Source organism: Pinus tabuliformis, chromosome J (genome assembly GCF_031772625.1).
Source record: "Pinus tabuliformis cultivar Carrire ecotype Pingquan chromosome J, CPIR1, whole genome shotgun sequence".
NCBI lineage: Eukaryota > Viridiplantae > Streptophyta > Pinopsida > Pinales > Pinaceae > Pinus > Pinus tabuliformis.
This window is the reverse complement of record NC_142295.1, coordinates 1,037,678,308-1,037,699,128: the sequence shown is the minus strand read 5'-3', so window position 1 is coordinate 1,037,699,128 and position 20,821 is coordinate 1,037,678,308. Positions and strand designations below refer to the sequence as shown.

Below are 20,821 nucleotides of genomic sequence, written 5' to 3'. Positions count from 1 at the left end.
TCCTTGACTGATTCTGTAATTTATTCCCATAGAATTTCCTTTGCCAAACCTAGTTTGTTTCCAAGGTAGGACTCTTTGATTTCCTTCTGCAAAACTTCAAATTTACTTTTTATCCTCTGCAGTCGGTTGCATGTGAACTGTCTGCAACTACCTTGATATGTTTTAATTCCTTCAGTTTATCCTGCAACTTCTTCATTTCAACTGTCTGAATGGAGAGATTTTGAACAACTTCTCCAAGTTGTTCAGCTCCTTCTGTTGTACCTATAGTTGATGTTGTGCCTAAAGTAGAAACCCTGGTTATTGAGATTGTTGAAAGAGGGACTATATCCATTGGAACTTGAGCCTTCTTGACAGCTTCTTCTTTCTCTTTGACCAATTTTTCCATTTTCTCCTCCATCTATTTTATTTTCAGATTCTGTTCCATGATGAGCTTCATCATATTAGATTTTTGAGTCTCGGTTTCTTCAATCTCTTTGGTCATTGGATCCTTAGAAGCTGGCAGTTTGAGCTACTTCCTAAATGCTGAGAGCTCAGCATTTTTCTTCTTAATAAGTTATTCTGCTGCATTTGTGTTTGAGGGATCATATCCCATCTTTAGCACCATATCTTCCAAGGATTTGATCTTGGTGTCCTTTGTAAGTGAGGAAAATTTTTCCAACTTTAGTTGTGACCATGTATTGGCTAAGGTGACCTAAAACTTTGACAAACTCATGGAAGTATGAGTTAAAGTGGAAGAAATCATCTGTCTAGTTTGTTTGTGCATCTCAATTTGATCAATTAGATGCACATATTTTACATTAAACTCAAATGAGGATTTCTTCTGATAATGTGCATGAGTCATGGGTTGTGGAATTTGAGCTTGTAGGAAATCCATCTACTTTTTTCCCTTCTCATATTCAAATACTAAAAGAAGTCTAGCTTGAGAACTGGAGGAATGTTTCCAGAACTAAGTGTAGGTATTCAATTTCAACTCTTCATTCTTGTTTTTAATCTCACTGAAAACATGAAAGATGTCCTCCTTCTTGTCCTTCTGAATGCTTGCACTAGTTTGAATAAACTGTTGTTCATGAGAAGTAGTGGAATGAGTTGGGGACTTGGTAGACTGCCCACCAGACTGTGTATAGAACACAGTCTCTCCAAGTCCATCAAATGTTGTCTTTTAGAGACTCATTTGTTGCTCCAATTATCACAGAGATCCTAGGTCTCTTTTTCCAATGCACAATCCTAAAGCCTTGGCTTGATGCTTCAGTTGTAGGGGATGATTGTTCTTCCCTTCCTGTTTTAGTTGTCTTTTCCTATGCAAGTGGAGTTTGCACATTTGAAGTAGATATTGTCTGCTCTTCAACTTCTTGAAGGGTGTTATCTTTCCATTCCAACTAATTTTTGTACTACTCTATTTCAGGTCCGGTTGTGTGGTGATATGCAATAAACTTATTTTCAACCCTGAGTTTAGAAATCACTCCCATTGGATCATAAGACCAAGTGAAACTGAGACCAAACCTTATTTCCTTTAATAACCTGTCTACTTATTCTCTTACTACTATAGTATTGAGGATGAATGGACCAACCTAAGCTTTTAGCTTGAATTGTGATTTCTTCTTCACTGCCACAAAGTGTATTTCATCTGCACTTAACCTCTGCCTAATATATTCAAGTGCAAATATTCTTATGGGGAGGTACTTGGGAAGTTTGTAGGGTGGAAGCTCACAACCATAAACCCTGATTTCTGTATAGTTTTGGTAAAGATACCAATCTCCTGTTGTTACTTGATCAACTAGTTGCAGCACTTTCACAATTTCATCATTGATTCTTAGTACTGGAGTGTTTCTCATAAGACTAATAGTTGGATGAATAAAAAATTATATGAATTGTTTATAGGTAAGTTCTTCTTTCTCCTTCATTCCCATTGAAGTCCAAAAGATCATTGATTATTGGTTGCCTTCCTCATCTAGCTTCTATAAGGTGAATGGAAATTTGTCTCCCTAAAAGTATATAAAAGGGTATACAAGTACTAAAGCATACTTGAATACTTATTCGGTGTTAAACTGGAAAAAATTGCTCATGTATGGCTTCAGCTAGGAATGGGCTAAAGTTATAGAGAACAGTGGGTTTGGAATGAGCAGAAAAGATTGACAAGAAACCTAGGATAGCTTCATTAACATATTGATCAGAATTGTAACCAAGCAGATAGGACAAAATAGTGGTGATTTTCTTGGTTCTGTCGGGGAACATGGATGAATCATAGGGAGGATTTCTTTTAAGCAGAGGACTATCTATAGATAGGAAAAGTTCAAGAGCTTGGGATCTTTTAGTAAAATCTAGCTTTTGATAAGCTTCTTTCAGGCTTTCATGAGAAAAAGAATGGGTTGGTGTAATATTTGGAACTTGCAACATCTTTTCAATGGACTCGACATTGATGAAACAAAGGATTTCTCATGTGGGTAAAATGATTTCTCTTTGAGTGGGATCATAAGACTCATGGCATTTCCTGACAAATTCAGGTGCTCTTTGTATCTGAGGGAAAATGTAGTGGGGAAGGAGGGAGTCCCATAGTCCTATTTCATATGTCTGATCAATTAATTGATCCTTCATCCAGCAGTAAATTTCATATAAATTAAATTGAGAGGAAGACTCAATGATTTTACAATCTTTGTCGACCAGGGGAGTATGGTGGAAGTAACTTGCGAATGAATAAGAGGATTTGGGATTCATGCAATTATTTTTCCTTCGGAGGCATCTTATCAAATGAATTGCATACTGAAAGTGATGGAAATGGAAAAAATTTGTCTGAAACTGAGTGATAACAGTAAAAACAGTATGACTGAAAAGAGAAAAGTGGACCTGGATGTCTGCTTTCTTCTGAACAGGAAAAAGTAACTACTTAAGTGTTGAACGGCCATTGAGCTCTAAGGAGGAAACCTTCAATGATCAATTTAGTTATAGAAATGCACTATGTAACAGTTTTCATGAAGGAAAATGGCTTATAATGGAAAAAATGGAGTGGTACTATTTAATGAACGACTAAATCTTCATTAATTATCCAACGGAATTAATAAACGGGTCTATGGGGCATAAATTCACGGAAGTGCAAATTAAATGAATAAAATATAGGTGGCAGTTGATTGGACAGAGGAAGTGACATGAAGCGGAAGTAGACAGTGACGTTGGAGTGGCGGTAAATGGTCAAGTGTAAACCGCGTTTAGGAGAAACTTGAGGTGGTAAGATGTTTCGGGATTTTAAGCCCCGAAAGACTGGGATAGGGAAAAGCAGCTTCGAAGGGTGGTTTCAGAAATTGCCCACTTCAAACCCCCCCCCCCCACCGATAAAGTTCGAACAAAAAATGAGGTCCGAGGAGCGATGTGGGCCATCATATCTCATGGGAGTGTGCGGGATGTAAGGAAAGATGAAAAGGATTTAACATCGTGAAGCGGAAAGTGATGGTGGGGTCAACCTTTATGGTGGATATGACAATTTTGGTATTGTGGGTGAATGAATGAACAAAGTTAGGATATTCATAAAATTACATTGATACTTAGGATTATGGTTAATTAAATCCCATACCATATGCACATTTTTGCAATGTTATAACTTAGGTTAAAATCCTTTCATGCTCCAATTGTATTCCATTTTGTCTACCTACCCTTATCTTTCTTAACATTTTCTCACTTAGTTCTACGAGTTCATTTAGGATAGCAACTCAATATTTTCCTTTCAATGACTAATCTACATCTATCCCTTATTTCCTCCATTGGCTCAGATTAAACTGTTGAGCCAATTTTATTTACTACCTATTGACAAACAATTTAAATCAAATCCAATCATGATTAAACTGTACAATTGGATTGTATGAACTAGTGTGGCATTTAAATAATCTGCACACAACCTTTATTTGCAAAAATAAAATTGACTAAGAGTAGTGGCATTTGGATTTGCAACACTTTCAGAGTTTATTATCTTTGCTTTTCTTTCTAGCCTAACATTTTATTTTTTCCTTCATTTTTTAGGGCATCTATTCTAACATTTTATTTGATATGGACTCATTCATAAAAATATCCCTAACATTTTTTATTTAATATTCTTTTTGTCCATATCCTAACTTAACATTTTTTGAAATATATTCTCATTTTTTGACTAATTGAGACTAACTTACCAAAACCAAAAATTCTACAACAAGGTCATCGATATATTTCCATGTGACCAAAGATGCACGGAAGAAGCTTGAGCCAACAACAGAGTTGGGGATATTTGTGGGGTACACTCATACACATCACAACTAACATGTGTACTTGTCGACCAACATGATGACAATGGTTCGCAGGGATATCAGATTTGATGAGGAGAAGGCCATGCAAGTTTCCCTTGAGAGGGAGCTTCAGCTACATGCGGTTGAGGATCTTTTAGCTTCTAAGGTTAAGGAGCCTCAGATTGATGTGGAGCAACCACATGCAAAGGATCTGGGAGTGGAGACATCCACTCAGGCATAGTCTTTCATAGATGGGAGAAAGCACACCAGAGAGGTGGATAGATTATTGTTATATGTTAGAGAGAATGTGAGAGCACCCACATCACAGGGCAGACAGAAGAGATCACTTGAAAGGTACATTGGATACATGGCTCTTATGACCAGATGTGTTGGGACAAAGCCATCTTCCTTTGAGGAAGCAGTGCAGCATCTAATTTGGGTTGATGCCATGGTGGAGGAGTATGACTCCATAGTTCGTAACAGTGTTTGGGATGTGGTCCCAAGACCATGGGATAAGTCTATGGTGAGCTCTCATTGGCTTTACAAGATAAAGCAAGTTGCAAATGATAGTGTGGAGAAGCATAAGGATATATTTGTGGAATGTGGTTTTTCACAGGTAGAGGGGATTGACTATGACGAGACATTTTCACCTGTTGCAAGGTACTCGTTGATCATATCTATATTGGCACTATCAGCGTAGATGGGTTGGAAGATACATCAGATGGATGTGAAGACAACCTTCCTTAACGGCACGATTTACAAAGAGGTGTACATAGATTAGCCTAAAGGTTTTGAAACCTTCGACCATGAGTCGCATGTGTGTCAGATCAAGAGAGTGTTGTATGGGCTGAAGAAAGAACCTCATGCTTGGTACACCAAGATAGATAAATAATTCATCGGGTTGGGCTTCACGGAGAGTGAAATGGATGTGAACCTGTACCACATAGTGGTGGAAGGTAAATTGTTGATCATTGTCCTTACTGTTGATGATCTCATACTAACATGTGATGATCAGTTGTTCAAATATTGCAAGGAGGACCTTATAATAGAGTTTGAGATGAAAGACTTGGGGCTCATGCATTACTCTCTGGGCATGGAAGTATAGCAGGGTGATGAGGAGTTGTTTGTGTCTCAGGGAAAGTATGCCAATGAGATACTCAGGAGGTTCCACATGGAGAGTTGTAAGCCTATGGAGATTCCTCCAACTGCTAACTAAAGGAAGGAGGATGCTACTTTAGGAGAGGTAGTGGAAGCTATTGTTTATAGGCAGCTTGTGGGTTCACTCATGTACTTGGTGAACACATGACCAGATTTATGCTATGCAATTAACCAAATAATTCAAGTGATGGTTAGGCCTACCAAGTTGTATTGGAAGGCAAAAAAGCATGTATTGAGATACCTCAAGGGCACTACTCAGTACAGATTATGGTACAGATGGACAGAGGGAGTGAAGCTTCAAGGCTTCAAGGATGCAGATTGCGTGGGGAGTCCATCCGATTGAAAAAATACATCAGGAGGGATTTTCAGTATTGGGTCAGCGGTCATTTCCTTGTACAACAGGAAAGAGATATCAATTCCACTCAGTTCGGAAAAGGCAGGGTACATGTGAGGCCATCTAGATGAGGAACATCTTGGTTGGCCTATTTGGTCAGTTGATGGATCCGACAGTGATTTACTGCGATAATCAAAGTTGTATCAAACTCTCTGAAAAATCCAGGTTTTCATGATAGTGAGGTAGATCATGTTGTTAAAGCACAATCACACGAAGGAGCAAGATGCTGACATTTTGACAAAGGCATTGTCAAGATGCAAATTTGAGTTTCACATAGATAGGATCGAGGTAGCAAATAATCCCTTTCTTGTTAAGAGGGAGCATTGAGAAATGGAAACAAGAAATTCCAGTTTAAATTTGTCCTTGATTTTAAATTAAGAATTAAAATAGAATTCTATTCTCATAGCAACTTGCAAATAGTTCCTTAAGTTTAATTAACTTAATTAGCTTAGGAATTTTGAGTTGGAAGTCTTTATGAATTCATGTATATGTTCTCCCTAAATTTCAGGGGTCTAATATGAGTTTAGATTGAGTTGTAATTATATAAATCATTTTACTAAGTTATAGACAGTTAATCCAAGAAGAGAGGAGCGCGATGGAGACCGGACGGGCGAAGTCTCGAGTTGGATTAGGTTAGGGTTACGAACCCTCTGCAGCCGCTGAACACGACACTTCCCGTTTACTCGCCCGCCATCCTCTGTTACCGGCCTACCTTAACCGCCGAGAACCCTGCCGCTATCATGCTGGAAGCTTTATCGGAGGGACGAGACTGTGCCGCGACAACCGGCAACTTTCTGTGACGGTTTGGAATGCCCTGCACGGTCCGTTACTGTTAACTGTGAACTGTCATTTTCTCCGGTTTTCTCTCCGCTCCGAGGTGTCCGCAGTTCCGAGACGCAGCTGGCAATGGAGGATATAGATGTCGTTGATTATTCAGCCGACCCTTTGGAAGGGGTCTCCATCTGGCGCTCACCCTTTGCCACATCAGGAGGTATGTTCAGTACAGGTTTCTCCGAAAATTTCTCTCCGTTTTCGCTAGGTGAACAGCAGAGGTCTTATCCCGTGGTCCTCCCGGATGATCCACCGACATGGCCTGCACTCTCCACCCCCCCTCACTCTCCGGCAACCCTTGGTTTTGTTTCCGGCTGCCTAAACCCTAACCCTGGTTTTCATCCTCCGGCATCTGGCTCCTTTTCTCATCCGCTTCAAAACCCTTCTTTACCCACCTCCTCCGTCGGAATCCCGGGCTCCCTTGGTCCTTCTTCTGGAAGTTTCACCTCCGTACCTCCGCTCTCGGGCCCTCCTATCGTTTCAGGCATCAGTGACCCCTCCTCTTCTCATCAGATCCCGGCACCGCTGAACGTTAACGCCCCCCCCGGTCGCCCTCAGAACATTCCCCCTCCTCGGGGCCCTAAACGGAAATACAAGTGCTTCAAGTCCAAAGAGGACGACATCTTTCTCAGATTGGAAGAGGACATTCAGTGAGGAGAGACTATGGATTTTGCAGATCGAGTTTTGGTCGGACGCATCAGGGGACGAAGCTACTCGGCAGCACGCTTGAAGACCTGGGCAGCTGAAGTTTGGGGCCATCATTTGGTGGACATCCCTTTCGTGCAAACCTTCGTGAGGGGATGGTTCGCATTGAGATTCGCTCGTGCTGATCATACCAACTGGGTTTTGTCCTCCTACTGGCACTTTGAACATGCCCCGGTGCTCCTGAAGAGATGGACTCCATTGTTTGACCCCGAGACAGAACAGATAGGCATCGGACCGGTATGGATTCGGCTCCCAGGACTACCACTTCATTACTGGTCAGAAGATATCTTCAGGAGAATCGGCAATGCCATTGGCACATTCATGGATTACGACAAATCCTACCAGCAGACTGGCATGATGGCTTATGCCAGGATACTCATTAACCTGGACACCAGGGGAGGTCTGCAAGAATTCATAACCATTCAATGGAGAGATACGGCTCGCAAACAGATTATTGACTACGAAGGTATTCCCTATCGCTGCCGCAGATGCCACAAAGTGGGACATTTATATAGGGACTGTCCACTCCTCCGGAAAGCGGTGAGGAATGACAAGGAAGGTGTAGCCGAACAGCCTCTGGACAACTCCCCCAGGCCGCAGCCTGATCAGAATCATGTGGAACATGAGCTTACACAGAATGTTGGTGAACCTCGGAGCACTCCAGAGGCAGCGGACACTGCTATGGTCTCCACTACTCCTCCTCCTGCATCGCTAGCACCTATACAGCCGTCGACTGAACAAGCGGGCTTTGAGACATCGGGTAAGTCTTACACTTTCCCTTCTCCGATATCTCCTATTTCTTGCATGTCATTGGGCATCTCATCTCATAATAATATTGGCTCTGAACCTATCTCCGCTATATTATCCCCTGCCACACAACATTACCCCCAGAGTATTCGCGCACATGCTTCACTCATCTGCTCCCTTCTGTTCCCTTCACCGGTGGCCCCTCCATCGCTGATCACTTCGTCCCTCGCATCCCTCTCCTTTCTTTCGACCCAGCCATCCCCCCGTTATTCTCTCCGATCCCGCACAAAGGACAGAGGTCCTGATGCCGTTGGCCTCGACCCGGTTAACGCTCCCAATGCCCTCAAGAACTCCCGTGGTCGACCCTCCCGTATTACCAAAGCGAGACACACTGCTGATGAAGAAGTTGCCCTTGGGCGACAGCAAACTATCTTCAGGGCCCTTAGAGCGAAGGATGGCCCGCTATCCTTCCCCACATGAAGATTCTTTCCTTCAATTGCCGTGGGTTTGCTAGTTCAGCCAAAAAACTAGCGCTTAGGAGACTGCTCTTATCATCTCAGCAGGACATTATATTTCTTCAAGAAACTCTCTGTTTGGCCGAACCCCTTATCCATACCCTCTCATCCTGGCTACCTAACTGGACCTTCCATGCACTGGATGCGTCCGGTCGATCAGGTGGTTTGGCCATTGGGGTTAGTAACAGAGCTTTGGAGATCCGGAACATTTGGGGAGGAAGAGGATACATTGGACTAGACATTTTCTCTCATTCTGTAGAGAGGGACATCAGAATCATCAATGTCTATGGCCCTTGTGCTGACCGAGCCAACTACTGGCGGTCCTTACTGGAATCAGAATTATTCCAAGCAGACAACATTATTCTTGGAGGTGATCTAAACTTCTCCCTTGGATTCAGCGAGTCTTGGGGGCACTTGGCACAGGTCGATTCCCTAACAGATACTTTGTCTAGCCTACTAGAGGAACATCAGTGGGTGGATATACCGTCTGCTAGACTTCAATATACCTGGTCAAATAACAGAAGTGGAGAACAAAGCCTGGCCAGAAGACTCGATAGATTTCTTATTAAGGAATCTCTGATTAATAACCTCCCCAGAATTCGACAATGGGTTGGATCGGGAGGCATTTCCGATCATCGGCCTATTTTCTTAGAAGCAGAGGACTTTATCCACAAAATCAAAAGCCCCTTCAAGTTTAATGCCTCTTGGTTACAGGACCCCTCTTACATTCAATTGGTCCATAATTATTGGCAGACCAACCTCATCAGGGAAGACGAGGATATCTCAGCGGGCTTTGTTAGAAAACTTACAGAACTCAAGCAGATTACTAAAATCTGGGCTCATCAAAAGCGCATCCAAGATAATCATACACTGAAAGAGGCGGAAAGAGTCATTGCAGAATTCGAGGATTCATCATCTGGGACCTTCCCCACCCCTGAGAGCAAGGAGAATTACACCTCACTTATTGCAAAGCGCTCACAAATTCTGAAAGAAAGAGAAGAAAGCTGGAGGCTTAGAAGCAGGGCTATTTGGCTCACGGAGGGGGATGATAATACAAAATTTTATCATAAATTTGCTAATGGCCGCAAAGTCATCAATACTATTTGGGAGTTAAGAAATGATCGAGGGCACCCTGTTTCTACACAACAGAACCTGGCCAGACTGGCCACAGAGCACTTTAAAGGCATTTATAAAGCTCCTGGAGAAGTTAATATCTTGGAAATCATGAGGGTGGCTGAACTTTTCCCCAGATATGTTGAATAGTAAGAGTCTAAAGAACTACTGAAGGAAGTGACCATGGAAGAACTGGAGGCTACACTGAAATGGTTTAAAAAAGATAAAAGCCCTGGCCCAGATGGATGGACCATTGAATTCTACCTCGCTTTTTTTGAAATCCTGGGCAACGACCTTCTGAAGATTGTAGAGGACAGCAGAAGGAGGGGCAGAATATCCTCTGCAATTAAATACACCTTCATCGCCCTCATCCCCAAATCTAATGCCCTGAGCACTTACGATGACTTCCACCCCATCTCTCTCTGTAACTGCCTCTACAAGATTATAGCCAAGACCATTGCCAACCGCCTCAAGCCCATACTCTCGCATCACATATCCTCTGAACAATTCGCTTTCTTACACCACAGACAGATCCACGAGGCTATAGCCACAGCCCAAGAACTTATGCACACCATGCAGATCAAAAAGCAGAAAGGAATGATACTAAAAGTGGATTTATCCAAGGCTTTTGACAGAACAAATTGGTTGTACTTGAGGCTGCTGCTTACACATCTGGGGTTCCCCTATGATTTTATCAAATGGACAATGAGTTGTATCACCGATGTATCCTATAGTGTATTACTCAATGGGGAAGCTACCTCATTTTTTACTTCTGAGAGAGGACTCAGACAGGGATGTCCGCTCTCACCTCTGCTGTTTTTGCTAATTATGGAAGGATTAAGTAGAGTTATCTCATCTGCTCGTGATAGGCATCTATTGACTGGCATTAAGCTTGCGGATAACTTCTACCTCACTCATCTATTATTTGTTGATGACATCCTGATCTTCTTGAATGGCAGTATTGGGGACTCCACTACCCTTCATAACTCCATTCTTCTCTTCCAGCAAGCTACAGGTATGAAGATCAATGAGAATAAATCCACGATTACTACAGTTGGCTGCTCTATACATGAAACCGCCTTTGCTACTCAACGCTTCCCCTTCATCAACTTGAACCTGTCGGATGGTATAAAGTACCTCGGTTTCAGATTGAAACCTAATGGCTACAGAATAGCAGACTGGTTATGGCTCATAGCTAAAGTGGAAAAGAGACTACAGGTATGGTATCACAGATATCTCTCTCGTGCTGGCAGATTGATCCTCATTAAAGCTGTGATTGAAGCCACGCCAGTCTATTGGATGGCCCTAACCTGGATACCTAAGGGCATATTGAATAGGTTACAAAATATATGCAGCAGATTTCTTTGGAAGGGTCATCAGCCGGGAAGACTATTTGCTTGGGTCAAATGGGACACCATCGCCAAACCCAAACGCTGGGGGGGATGGGGTATAAAGAGGCTTGACCTTTTCTCCAGGGCACTGGCTGCCAAACTTGGGTGGCAGCTCCTCACCTCCGATGGACTTTGGACTCGGGTAGCATATGCGAAATACATTAAGCCTCAGAACGTGCTGGACTGGATCTGTACTCAACATGGAACTAATCAAAACATCTCCATTATATGGAAAGCGGTTATTGGTACCTTACCTCTGCTACGTGAAGGATTAACATGGCGCATTAAGGAAGGCAATGCGGTGCGTATTGGTCAGGACCCGTGGGTCGGATGTGGAAATGTCCACAGATTATCAGCTGGCCTTATTAGGCACCTAAATGATAGAGGGATAACGCACATTATGCACATTGGAGATAATGCAAACTCCACCTTCCTCCAGCAAGCTTGGACCAATGCGCAGGCATTAGAAATCCCGGATCAGTGGCAGAATGAATGGATGGAATATACGGATGCTCTCACACAAGCCCACATCAGGCTCACAGAAGGACCTGATGAAATTATATGGGCCTTTGCTAAGCATGGAGCATACGTCCCGAAGCTAGGATATCTAAGGCTCATGGAACCTTACAAACCTCCGAATATCCATCCCACCTGGAAAGCACTGTGGAAACTCAAGTCGGCCCCCCGCACACGATTACTAATGTGGAACATTCTGTTTGATAAAATTCCAACAGGCACCAATCTCATGAAGAGATCCTTTCATGGACCATTTCGCTGCCATTTATGCCTAGGGGAGGAAGAAAGCACAGAACATTTATTCTTGAACTGCAACACTACTTTACAGTATTGGCATGCCCTCACCACTCACTTCCCGCATTTGAAAAATTGGCAAGGCAATAACCTTATGGATGCATGGGGAAACTGGTGCCAGAATCACTCAGGGAAATCTATCAACATTCCGCTGTTGGCCTGCTGGGCTGTTTGGATCGCACGCAATCAGGCTATCTTTAACCACAGAGCCCCACACTGGCCCACTATATTACACCATACTATTGCAGACTATAACATGATACCTGAAGAGGAAACCACAGCCCCAACTCGTATCATAAGACCTGTGAACATCGACAAGTCAAAACCATGGGCTTTCTTTGATGGCTCGGCGCAAGATGCGGGCTGTGGGGGAGGAGCAATACTCTATCTCAACGAAATGCACTGCTATAAGATACAAATAAACCTAGGCAGAGGCACTAACAATTATGCTGAATTGTGCACGGCTAAACACATCATTCACTTTGCCATCCATAAACATTGCAGACACCTACAGCTGTTTGGAGACTCTAAAATAGTATGCAATTGGCTGAATGATGCATCTCATTGTCATGCATTTTCATTGAGACACATACTAGATGAAGCTAAAAGACTGACTGCTTCCTTTGAATCATTTGTCTGTCGACACATTTACAGGGAACAGAACACCATCGCCGACCAGCTCTCCAAAGAGGCAGCGCACAGACAAGGAGATAACTGGCTGATCCAGGAGGAAATCGACGGAACATACTACCAGCACTACCACAGACCTTTTGATGATCATATGGGAGATGGGCTATAAAGCCCACTTACAGAACCATTTTTGTTTATAGCTTGTATATATTTCCATTATCTAGTCCTGAGTACAGCACTATATTTTTGATATTATCAGCATATATATAGCTCTCTGCGCAGAGCATGGACACAATTTTGATCACTACTAGTTTACAGTTTTGAAAATTGCTCCCTGCGTGGAGACAACTTGTTTTTTCACTTTCTACACTTACAGACTATGAACTTGACAGGCACAGCTGCCTCCATATGAATGCTTCGGCATCTACAAAATGTAATTTCTCAATACTAATAGAAATTACGACTTTTTCCCAGGGGAAAAAAAAAAAAAAAAAAAAAAAAAAAAAAAGTTATAGATAGTTAAAACTAGTTCTAACTATTTGTTGAACTAGTAGAGGATTAGCATTCAGTTGGTGAATTGGTGCATCCATGGGTGCTACTCCAGATAACTAAATATTCTCTCATAAAAAATCCATGCATGTCAGTTCAAAGAAAGACCTAGTTGAGACTAGAGTGCATGGAGAGTGTACTATCAGTTGTATGATTTACTGAGTTGTATAGATCATGCATGCAATCAGGAAGAGGACCTAGATTGGATTGTGCAGTTTTAGAAGCATTGAATTACCATCAATATGAGTTATTCAGCCTATGAATTACGCAAGGAAATAGGGGCTTGGCAGGAAATGGAAATTGGCTAAGTGTTGGGTAAGAGCCGGCTTGTGAGGCAAAGGGTTGAGCATACTTCTACGGAATTACGAAAGGAAATAGGGGCTTGGAAGGAAACGGAAATTGGCTAAGTGTTGGCTAAGAGCCGGCTTGTGAGGCAAAGGGTTGAGCATACTTCTACGGAATTGTTCTTGTGAGAACAAGCTTTGTATCTTCACTCATATTTCTTACTAATGCAATACAGATAGGTGGGTTTTTTTAGCAGTGGATTTCCCAAGAAAAACTAGTTGTTCCATGTGCCATTGATTTGTCTTATTCTTTTTCATATTGTTTTCATCGATCTATTGGCTTCCATTGGTTGAAATTAGAAGTATATTCTTGTCTCTTGTTTTAGTAGATTACATGATCTTGTGAATCTATAGGAAAATCTACACAAATCTCATCGTGCGATTACAAGCATGGGATAAGGTAAATCTTTCATTTTTTTCATTTTTTCTTAAAGTTTTCTTGTTAGTGTCATCATCAATAGTTTCTCTTGTACATCAACACTTATCTCCCAAAATTGTCCAATATCTCTCCTCCCCAACACTCTAGTTCTCTTCTCTCATAAGAGATAAAAGAACAATGCTTTCTTATCCCTTAGAGTTTGTCTCAAACACTAGATTCTTTGTCTCCTTTAGGATAAAATATTAACCCTATTGAAACCTTCAATTGCTCCAAAGACCTAGAAATCTAGGACAAAGAGATAACATGATGAAGAGTGCCAAGGAAGAAGGAGAAAGTTCATTGTACTACACCATATAAGATAATATGATCAAATCAGTGTACAAGAGGGCTCTCTCCTTCCTTATTTATATGAAAGGTAAGGAAACCAACGGCATAAGGTGGGGTTAAACCTCTACAGGCTTCCCAACTCTACCTAATAACATATGCCCACAATTAAAATTAGGGTTGCAAATCATAGAGATAAATAAAGAAAATATTAAAGTGTTGAGAAGGAGTACCCCCAGCCCTAGGTTGCCATGATGTAAGCAGAGAAAAAGTTACACTACTCAAATTATTTTCCAATTTGTGACTAGAATATTAGATAGTGTTCATCTAATGCATCCAATACAAGGTAAAATTCAAGAAGTTACTCAAATAGTTTAAAAATCCATAAAAGAAACCCCCTATGCCAATGATGTATTTTTAGTTTATGTCCCATAAAAGTATATCAAGGTGGAGAGCCTAGAATAATGTGAACTATGGGGATAGTATCATAAAACCACTGAAGCTAACTGTTGCATATATTTTTTAAAAAAATTAATAATCATATCAACGTTTGTATCAGAAACAAGGTTGTCTTCATCATCTCAAACCCATGTTTATTATTCCAAAACCTCAGTTAGTTATTGAAATTCAACTTGTTTGTTCAATGAAAATATTACCTCCCCAAACTTGATTAGGAATAGTTTCAACTCAAAAACAAGCACAACCACTTTAGGCTTTTGAACAAGTATTTCAATGTCAATGCGTAGGGAAATTACAAAGGGATACTTCAACACTAGTATAAATATTTTACTGGTGTACTTTGTACTTTATAACTTTTGAATTTCTTGCATTGTAATCAGAACTACGTAAATGGTGAAACAATTTTTTTTTTACAAAGAGATGATACACCAAGGGTCATTTACACATCACATAGACTAGGTTGTTGGGTCAACTAGTTTACCATGTTAGTTCTTCAAAGTTCAAGGTATTTTGGCATGGGCATTTGGTCATTAGACAATAAGAGTCCCAACTGATTATCAAGTATAAAGATGTTACAATTGTGAAGTAATATACTATGCATAAAAAATGCTATAGGTGTGAAGTGTAAAATAGTGTATATACTGGTGCAGTCATATCTATCCTTTTGTATATTTTCACCATAAATTATGTATTTTTTTTTTCACCTTCTTTTTCGTGTCACGTGTAATTTATATGGATGCATAGTTATCTATTTTCTTACTAATGTATAGGAAGATAACATGGCATGATACTCTTAATAACTTGCACATAATTGCTTACAACTAAATAATGTTATTCCATTTCTAATAGTTGACTCAATATTTTGAAAAATAAACCTTGAACACAAGGTCATGAAGCACAAGTCTCGTACAAGAAAAATCCAAGTAAAAGTTCCATCACTATTGAAAACCCTAAAAAAGTCTCTGATAATCTTTACAATATAAATTTAAACCATCACTAATATATATTCTTCTCACCATTGACGAAAATATAGATAAGGAATTATTAAGTGTGTTTTTCAAACAAGAAGTATTTTTCTTGTGAAAGGACATGATTTGTCACAAATATTGCATGTCAACATGACAACAATATGTTATACTTAACTTTGAACTTTTCACTTGTTCGTAGAGCTTTAGAATCACCAAACGAACATTCAAAATTACCATATACTATACATATTCTCTTCTATAAATTTATTGTATTATTCAAAACGGGTGTTGGGTGAGAACACAGTCAACAGTCTTAGCAGTGACACAAACAAGAGTCTTAGCAGTCCACTATCAATCAAATTGCTCAAATCCGATTGATATCAATAAACATATATATAGACTTTGATTATATTGCTATCAATAAACATATATACAAACTTCTCAGTTAGTACAACTCCTTGACAAGTACCTGGGAACACTTGATGCATGTTTCCTAATAGAAGTGCTTACTCATTTTAACGTATCATTGTTGTTATTGGGGGATGATATTCCATTGCATGTGGTTATAACCTCTCTTATATCAGTGAAAAATGGTCACCTACTCTAGCCTCACTAACGGCTAGTGAGTTAGGCCTCCCTCTCGCTATGTGTAGTAGGAAACGCTTTTTTGTTAGGAATGTACGTTCTTATGTGTTATTCACACACCAAAACTTCTCATACTCTTATTCCCTATGGGGTAACCAGATCCTAGTTGAGTTGTGGTAGACCTTGATATTGATGATAAATTTATTTCTCCCAGAGACTTGTCTTTGGCAGAATATTAAAAAAGAAAGAGATAGAAATATTGAGTGTCTATATAGTTAATAGACTAAACCTAGGCCCTAGAGATATGCATGTGAGTAATGGAACCATAACAATATATATATCTTGAGATCCAAAAGAATAGTAGTATTTAGGCCTTCCTTTTCATACTGTGTTGGTGATACTGAATTAATTGATTATTGAGCAATAAGAGGAACATAATTGGGTCCAAAATCGAGCTGCATTAGCACGTTCAAAATAGCAGGGGAAAGAGTAGCATAAAAAAACAAGTAGGATGCAGAGTATACTCGTCAAATCAAATAAAGATGACATTTTTTTTACTTCCTAATGCCAATCATATCCAAAATTCCATGGGAATTTAGAAAGATAAAGGGTAGTATTTTCATATAATATGAGGAGAGAAACCGTTGGTGTGACTCCCAAGTTGAGGAATGGACCCATGTGACCTGGAGACACTTTATTAGTGCATGTTTAACCTCAACATTACAAACACTTAGTTCATTCAGATAGAACCCTTAGGAATATTTGTAGAGTAACTATCATGTGCCAGCCTCGTAGGCACATAATAAAGAACATCGAGGATCATGAGAGTATTATTTTTACATCAGTAAACATAAGCATAACATGTTGTTCAATATCAATAGGAAAAAACCCATATCAATAATAGACTATGCATTTTATTTATAAGCATACATTTGAGCAATGAAATGGCATAGAGAGAGAGAGAGAGAGCAATACTTATCTCTTTTTGTTGGTACTGGAAACTGAGATAGGGATTCTATTTTTCCATCCAACTGTAGATGATCTACAACCAATGTCACTTGAAGATGTCATCCCCTATTCATATTTCAGAATTGGGGAGAGTGCTTAAAGGAATTTGTCTCTATCACTATTGGGAATCTAGATTTACTTCATCTCCACCCAGTGTTCATCCTTTGAGGCCTATTGACTCCACTCCTAATCAGGAAACCAGAGGCCGCTGCAAACACTACTAAGCATAGTCCCCAAAAAAATTATCTTCTTATGATTTATCTATCATTCTCTTCCACTATCCTCCCCCCCATAACCTTCTCTCGGGCTCTTGAATGTCAAATCAAAAGATTCTTCCCTTAATTCAACTCCTCTATTCGTTGTTTCCTTGTTAATAAAAGAAATGGCCAGTTCATTTGTGCACATTCAGCCATGAGTTGTCCCTCAATAACGTGGCCCCCCATTAACTTTGTCCTTAATTCCTTGTAATATTTGTCAAGAGATATTTTGTTGTTTTTATTTTTGGTTGGTTATTTTCCTTGACCTGTCCCTTTCTTAGCATGCATGGCAGACTCCCATGGACGCCATTTAATCATCCTACTTATCTTTTTTTTTCTTGATAATCCAAATCCATCTCCCTCCCCAAGCTCTAAAATATGTGTCCCATATCATCCTTGCATAAGTATTTGAGCTATCACAAACCCCTCCCCCTTAGGGGAACATTGTCCTCAGCGTTCAATGACATATGTACAAACAAGAAAAAAAATGCTTAAAAGAACAAACACAACTGAGATGGAGCTATATATATATATATATATATATATATATATATATATATATATATATATCTATATATATATATATATATATATATATATATATATATATATATATATATATATATATATATAGCTCATTTAAACTTTTGCATCGCATGTTGTATGCATCATGGATTACCCAACCACTTAATCATTTTCTAATGGCCCATTTTGTTATATTTTGATTCAATCCACTCATGGATTTGTTCCCTTTTCTTGTAGTGTTGTCTACCTCTAATATCTAGTGGTGTTATCCTTGTGCTTGTTATAGGTCATTTTGTCACATCCAATCAAATGACCTTGAAATTGGATCAATAAACATTTATTGACACTTTACATTAGCTCATTTTGTCACATCCAATCAAATGACCTTGAAATTGGATTAGTAAACATTCATTGACACTTTCCGTTCATCCCCTGCAAAGCCAAGAGAATCCTCTCTCCAAAATTTCCAATAATTCTAGGTAAACAACTCAAAACCTTATTTTTGGCCCCATCGCACTTAGCCTTCATGCAAAGTGCACTATTGATAGTTGTACAGAGAGAAATAGCATTGACCAGTGCATGTTTCTTTCATTGCTAGTGCGATGGCCCCTAGAATTCGGTAAAAATAAAAAATAATTTTGAATATTCTCTTTCTAGAAGCTTCCCAAGTGGTTTTAACTATTTACTCTTAGATCATATCTCGAACTACTACTCTTTAGGTTTTGTCTCTTATCCCTAGAACTTATCCTCCCTTTAATGTGGATGTGAGTCCTAGAATGGTAAATCCAAAACCACCTCTTTTACCCTATAAATTCACTTCCTCTCATAGATCCTGGGTTGGGTTTTAGAGACACTTAGTTATGCCCTCATACTATTGTTTTTGCTTAGGGATACATTATTCATCCATGCACTTGAGTTATGATTGAAGGCTTTCTTTGTGGCAAAGGAAGGACAAGATAGTTGGGAGAGATCTACAAAGTTAAGATCTGAAAGGGTTGTATCTTCTCCTACATTCATTAATACAAAAAGTGCTTTGTTTTCCTATACTTTTGTCTCATTTATGTATATGTACAAAAATTCCTTCTTGACTCATTGTTTAGATATTTTAGCTATTTTTATTTTTTGGTTCTCACAGTTATTTTAGTTATTTTGTGGGTTCCACTTATAGCATTTGGAGAGAAATTGCAAGCAAGGAGAAGAGGAGAGCTTGTGTTGGATTATAGGTATGTCTTTATTTCATATTCTAAAATCTAAGGAAAACATAAGTCTTTTTGTCTCTTTGGTTTCTATATCAAGCCACTAGATCTAGGAAGTTTTCTTTTGTCCGCAGAAGGAAATTATCTGTAAAACAACTTGGCGACTCCATTGGGGAATGAGATGTTCCTTTAGTGGTTTCCTTTGCCTGATATTTTAGGAACTCTGAAAATGAATCAATTTGAATTGTTCAGATAGATATTAGTATTAGGAAAGTATAATTCTAAGATTGGTTGGGTTTACTTTTCGTATTTTGAGAAAAATCAACCACAGCGCACTTTCAGTTATAAGATAGAGAGACGTTGTACGCTTATCTCTATCTGTAGGTGCGATGATTCACACTTTTATTGGAATAAATGGATTATTTTGTGTATTAAGTGTGACTCGTCGCACTTAGCCCATATATTACTTGCATTGATTCCTGTAGGATGCAAAAAATTATATTTTTATGCCCTACTCTCAATTTTGTTTTGATTGTTGTGATTTTTCCTGAGTCTCTGAACTAGTTCATGTCTCTGTAAAGCCAGCAATTTGTTTAAATTTGAGTGTGGTTTATTTTTTATTTATTCTTGTCAATTAGGGTTTTTTTATCACTTGGCTTGATTGTTGATTTGATAAAAGAAATTTTCATTTACAGTTCCAGTCTGTGTGAATTATTTTGATTCAATAATCTAGTCGCATTTCATTGTTAATTGCATTTGAAAATTTAAAGGAAAAGAAAAAAATATCATTTTCTCCATGCATTAGGGCTATGAATTAAATTGGAATAATACATTTTAATATCTTAATTAGGTAGTTCATGTTTTTGCATCATTGTTTGAAACTCCTTCCTTCCCATAGATAGATCTTCATTGAATGAAAAAGAGTTATTTTAATCATGATAGTTGCATTATATGAATTCAAGTGAATTCATTTCATGAGCCTTGAAATTGAAACTTTAATCAAGATCAACTTTAAAATTTATTCAATTAACCTAAGGAGAATTCGGAACATTAATGACACACATTTAGTGGTCTAGGTTAGAAGATGTGTTCCAACATTGTTAAACATACGAGTTTTCGTTACTTGTCAGCATTACATCCTAGGGATTGGTTTTCTATGTACATCAGAGTATATCTGAACGTTCATCCATGTACCTTCGAGTGTATAGGGTGGTGCTCCATGTACACTTGATTATATTGGAATGCCTCCATTGTACAGTTACGCATTAGACATAAATACTACATACTGCACTTCCACGTACCTCCGGGTATATTTTGGAAGTCCCCACTAGGTTGCAATCCTACCATAGGTAACCGAGTTAGTCACCTTGTTACCTATGATACACCAAACACATCATTCAGGGAGATTCTCTACACGTACTAAACTGTATATTGCAGTTCACAGTGACTTGGTGAGCCTTTTTTCCTAGTTACCCCTCTTTATTTTATTTGTGTCTTTAATTTCTAAAATCAATTAATTAACTCACTTTCTACTTCTTAGTAGACCTTAGGTTGAATCTCACGGCAACAATTCTAGAGTCTACTAGTCAAGGAACCCCCTCTGACGGGAATCCTGGTCCTTTTCCTTCTTTTGGAAATATTTGTGCCCCTTATATGGCTACGTTATCTCTTCCCGGATTCACTATAGGT

General features: G+C 39.3%; 2 protein-coding genes across 2 annotated transcripts in view; both read left to right on the top strand.

Moving 5' to 3' along the window:
* Positions 1-8,555: 8,555 nt before the first annotated feature.
* On the top strand, positions 8,556-9,857 carry LOC149230420 (uncharacterized). Its single transcript, XM_089381311.1, has one exon. The coding sequence runs from the start codon at positions 8,556-8,558 to the stop codon at positions 9,855-9,857; it is 1,302 nt and encodes a 433-aa protein (XP_089237437.1).
* Positions 9,858-10,535: 678 nt separating this feature from the next.
* The window catches only part of LOC149230419 (uncharacterized), a 55,936-nt gene continuing 45,650 nt past the window's right edge, over positions 10,536-20,821 (top strand). Inside the window, exon 1 of the mRNA XM_089381310.1 lies at positions 10,536-12,364. Coding sequence (XP_089237436.1) covers positions 10,536-12,364 — 1,829 coding nt within the window. The remainder of the gene's footprint in view (positions 12,365-20,821) is intronic.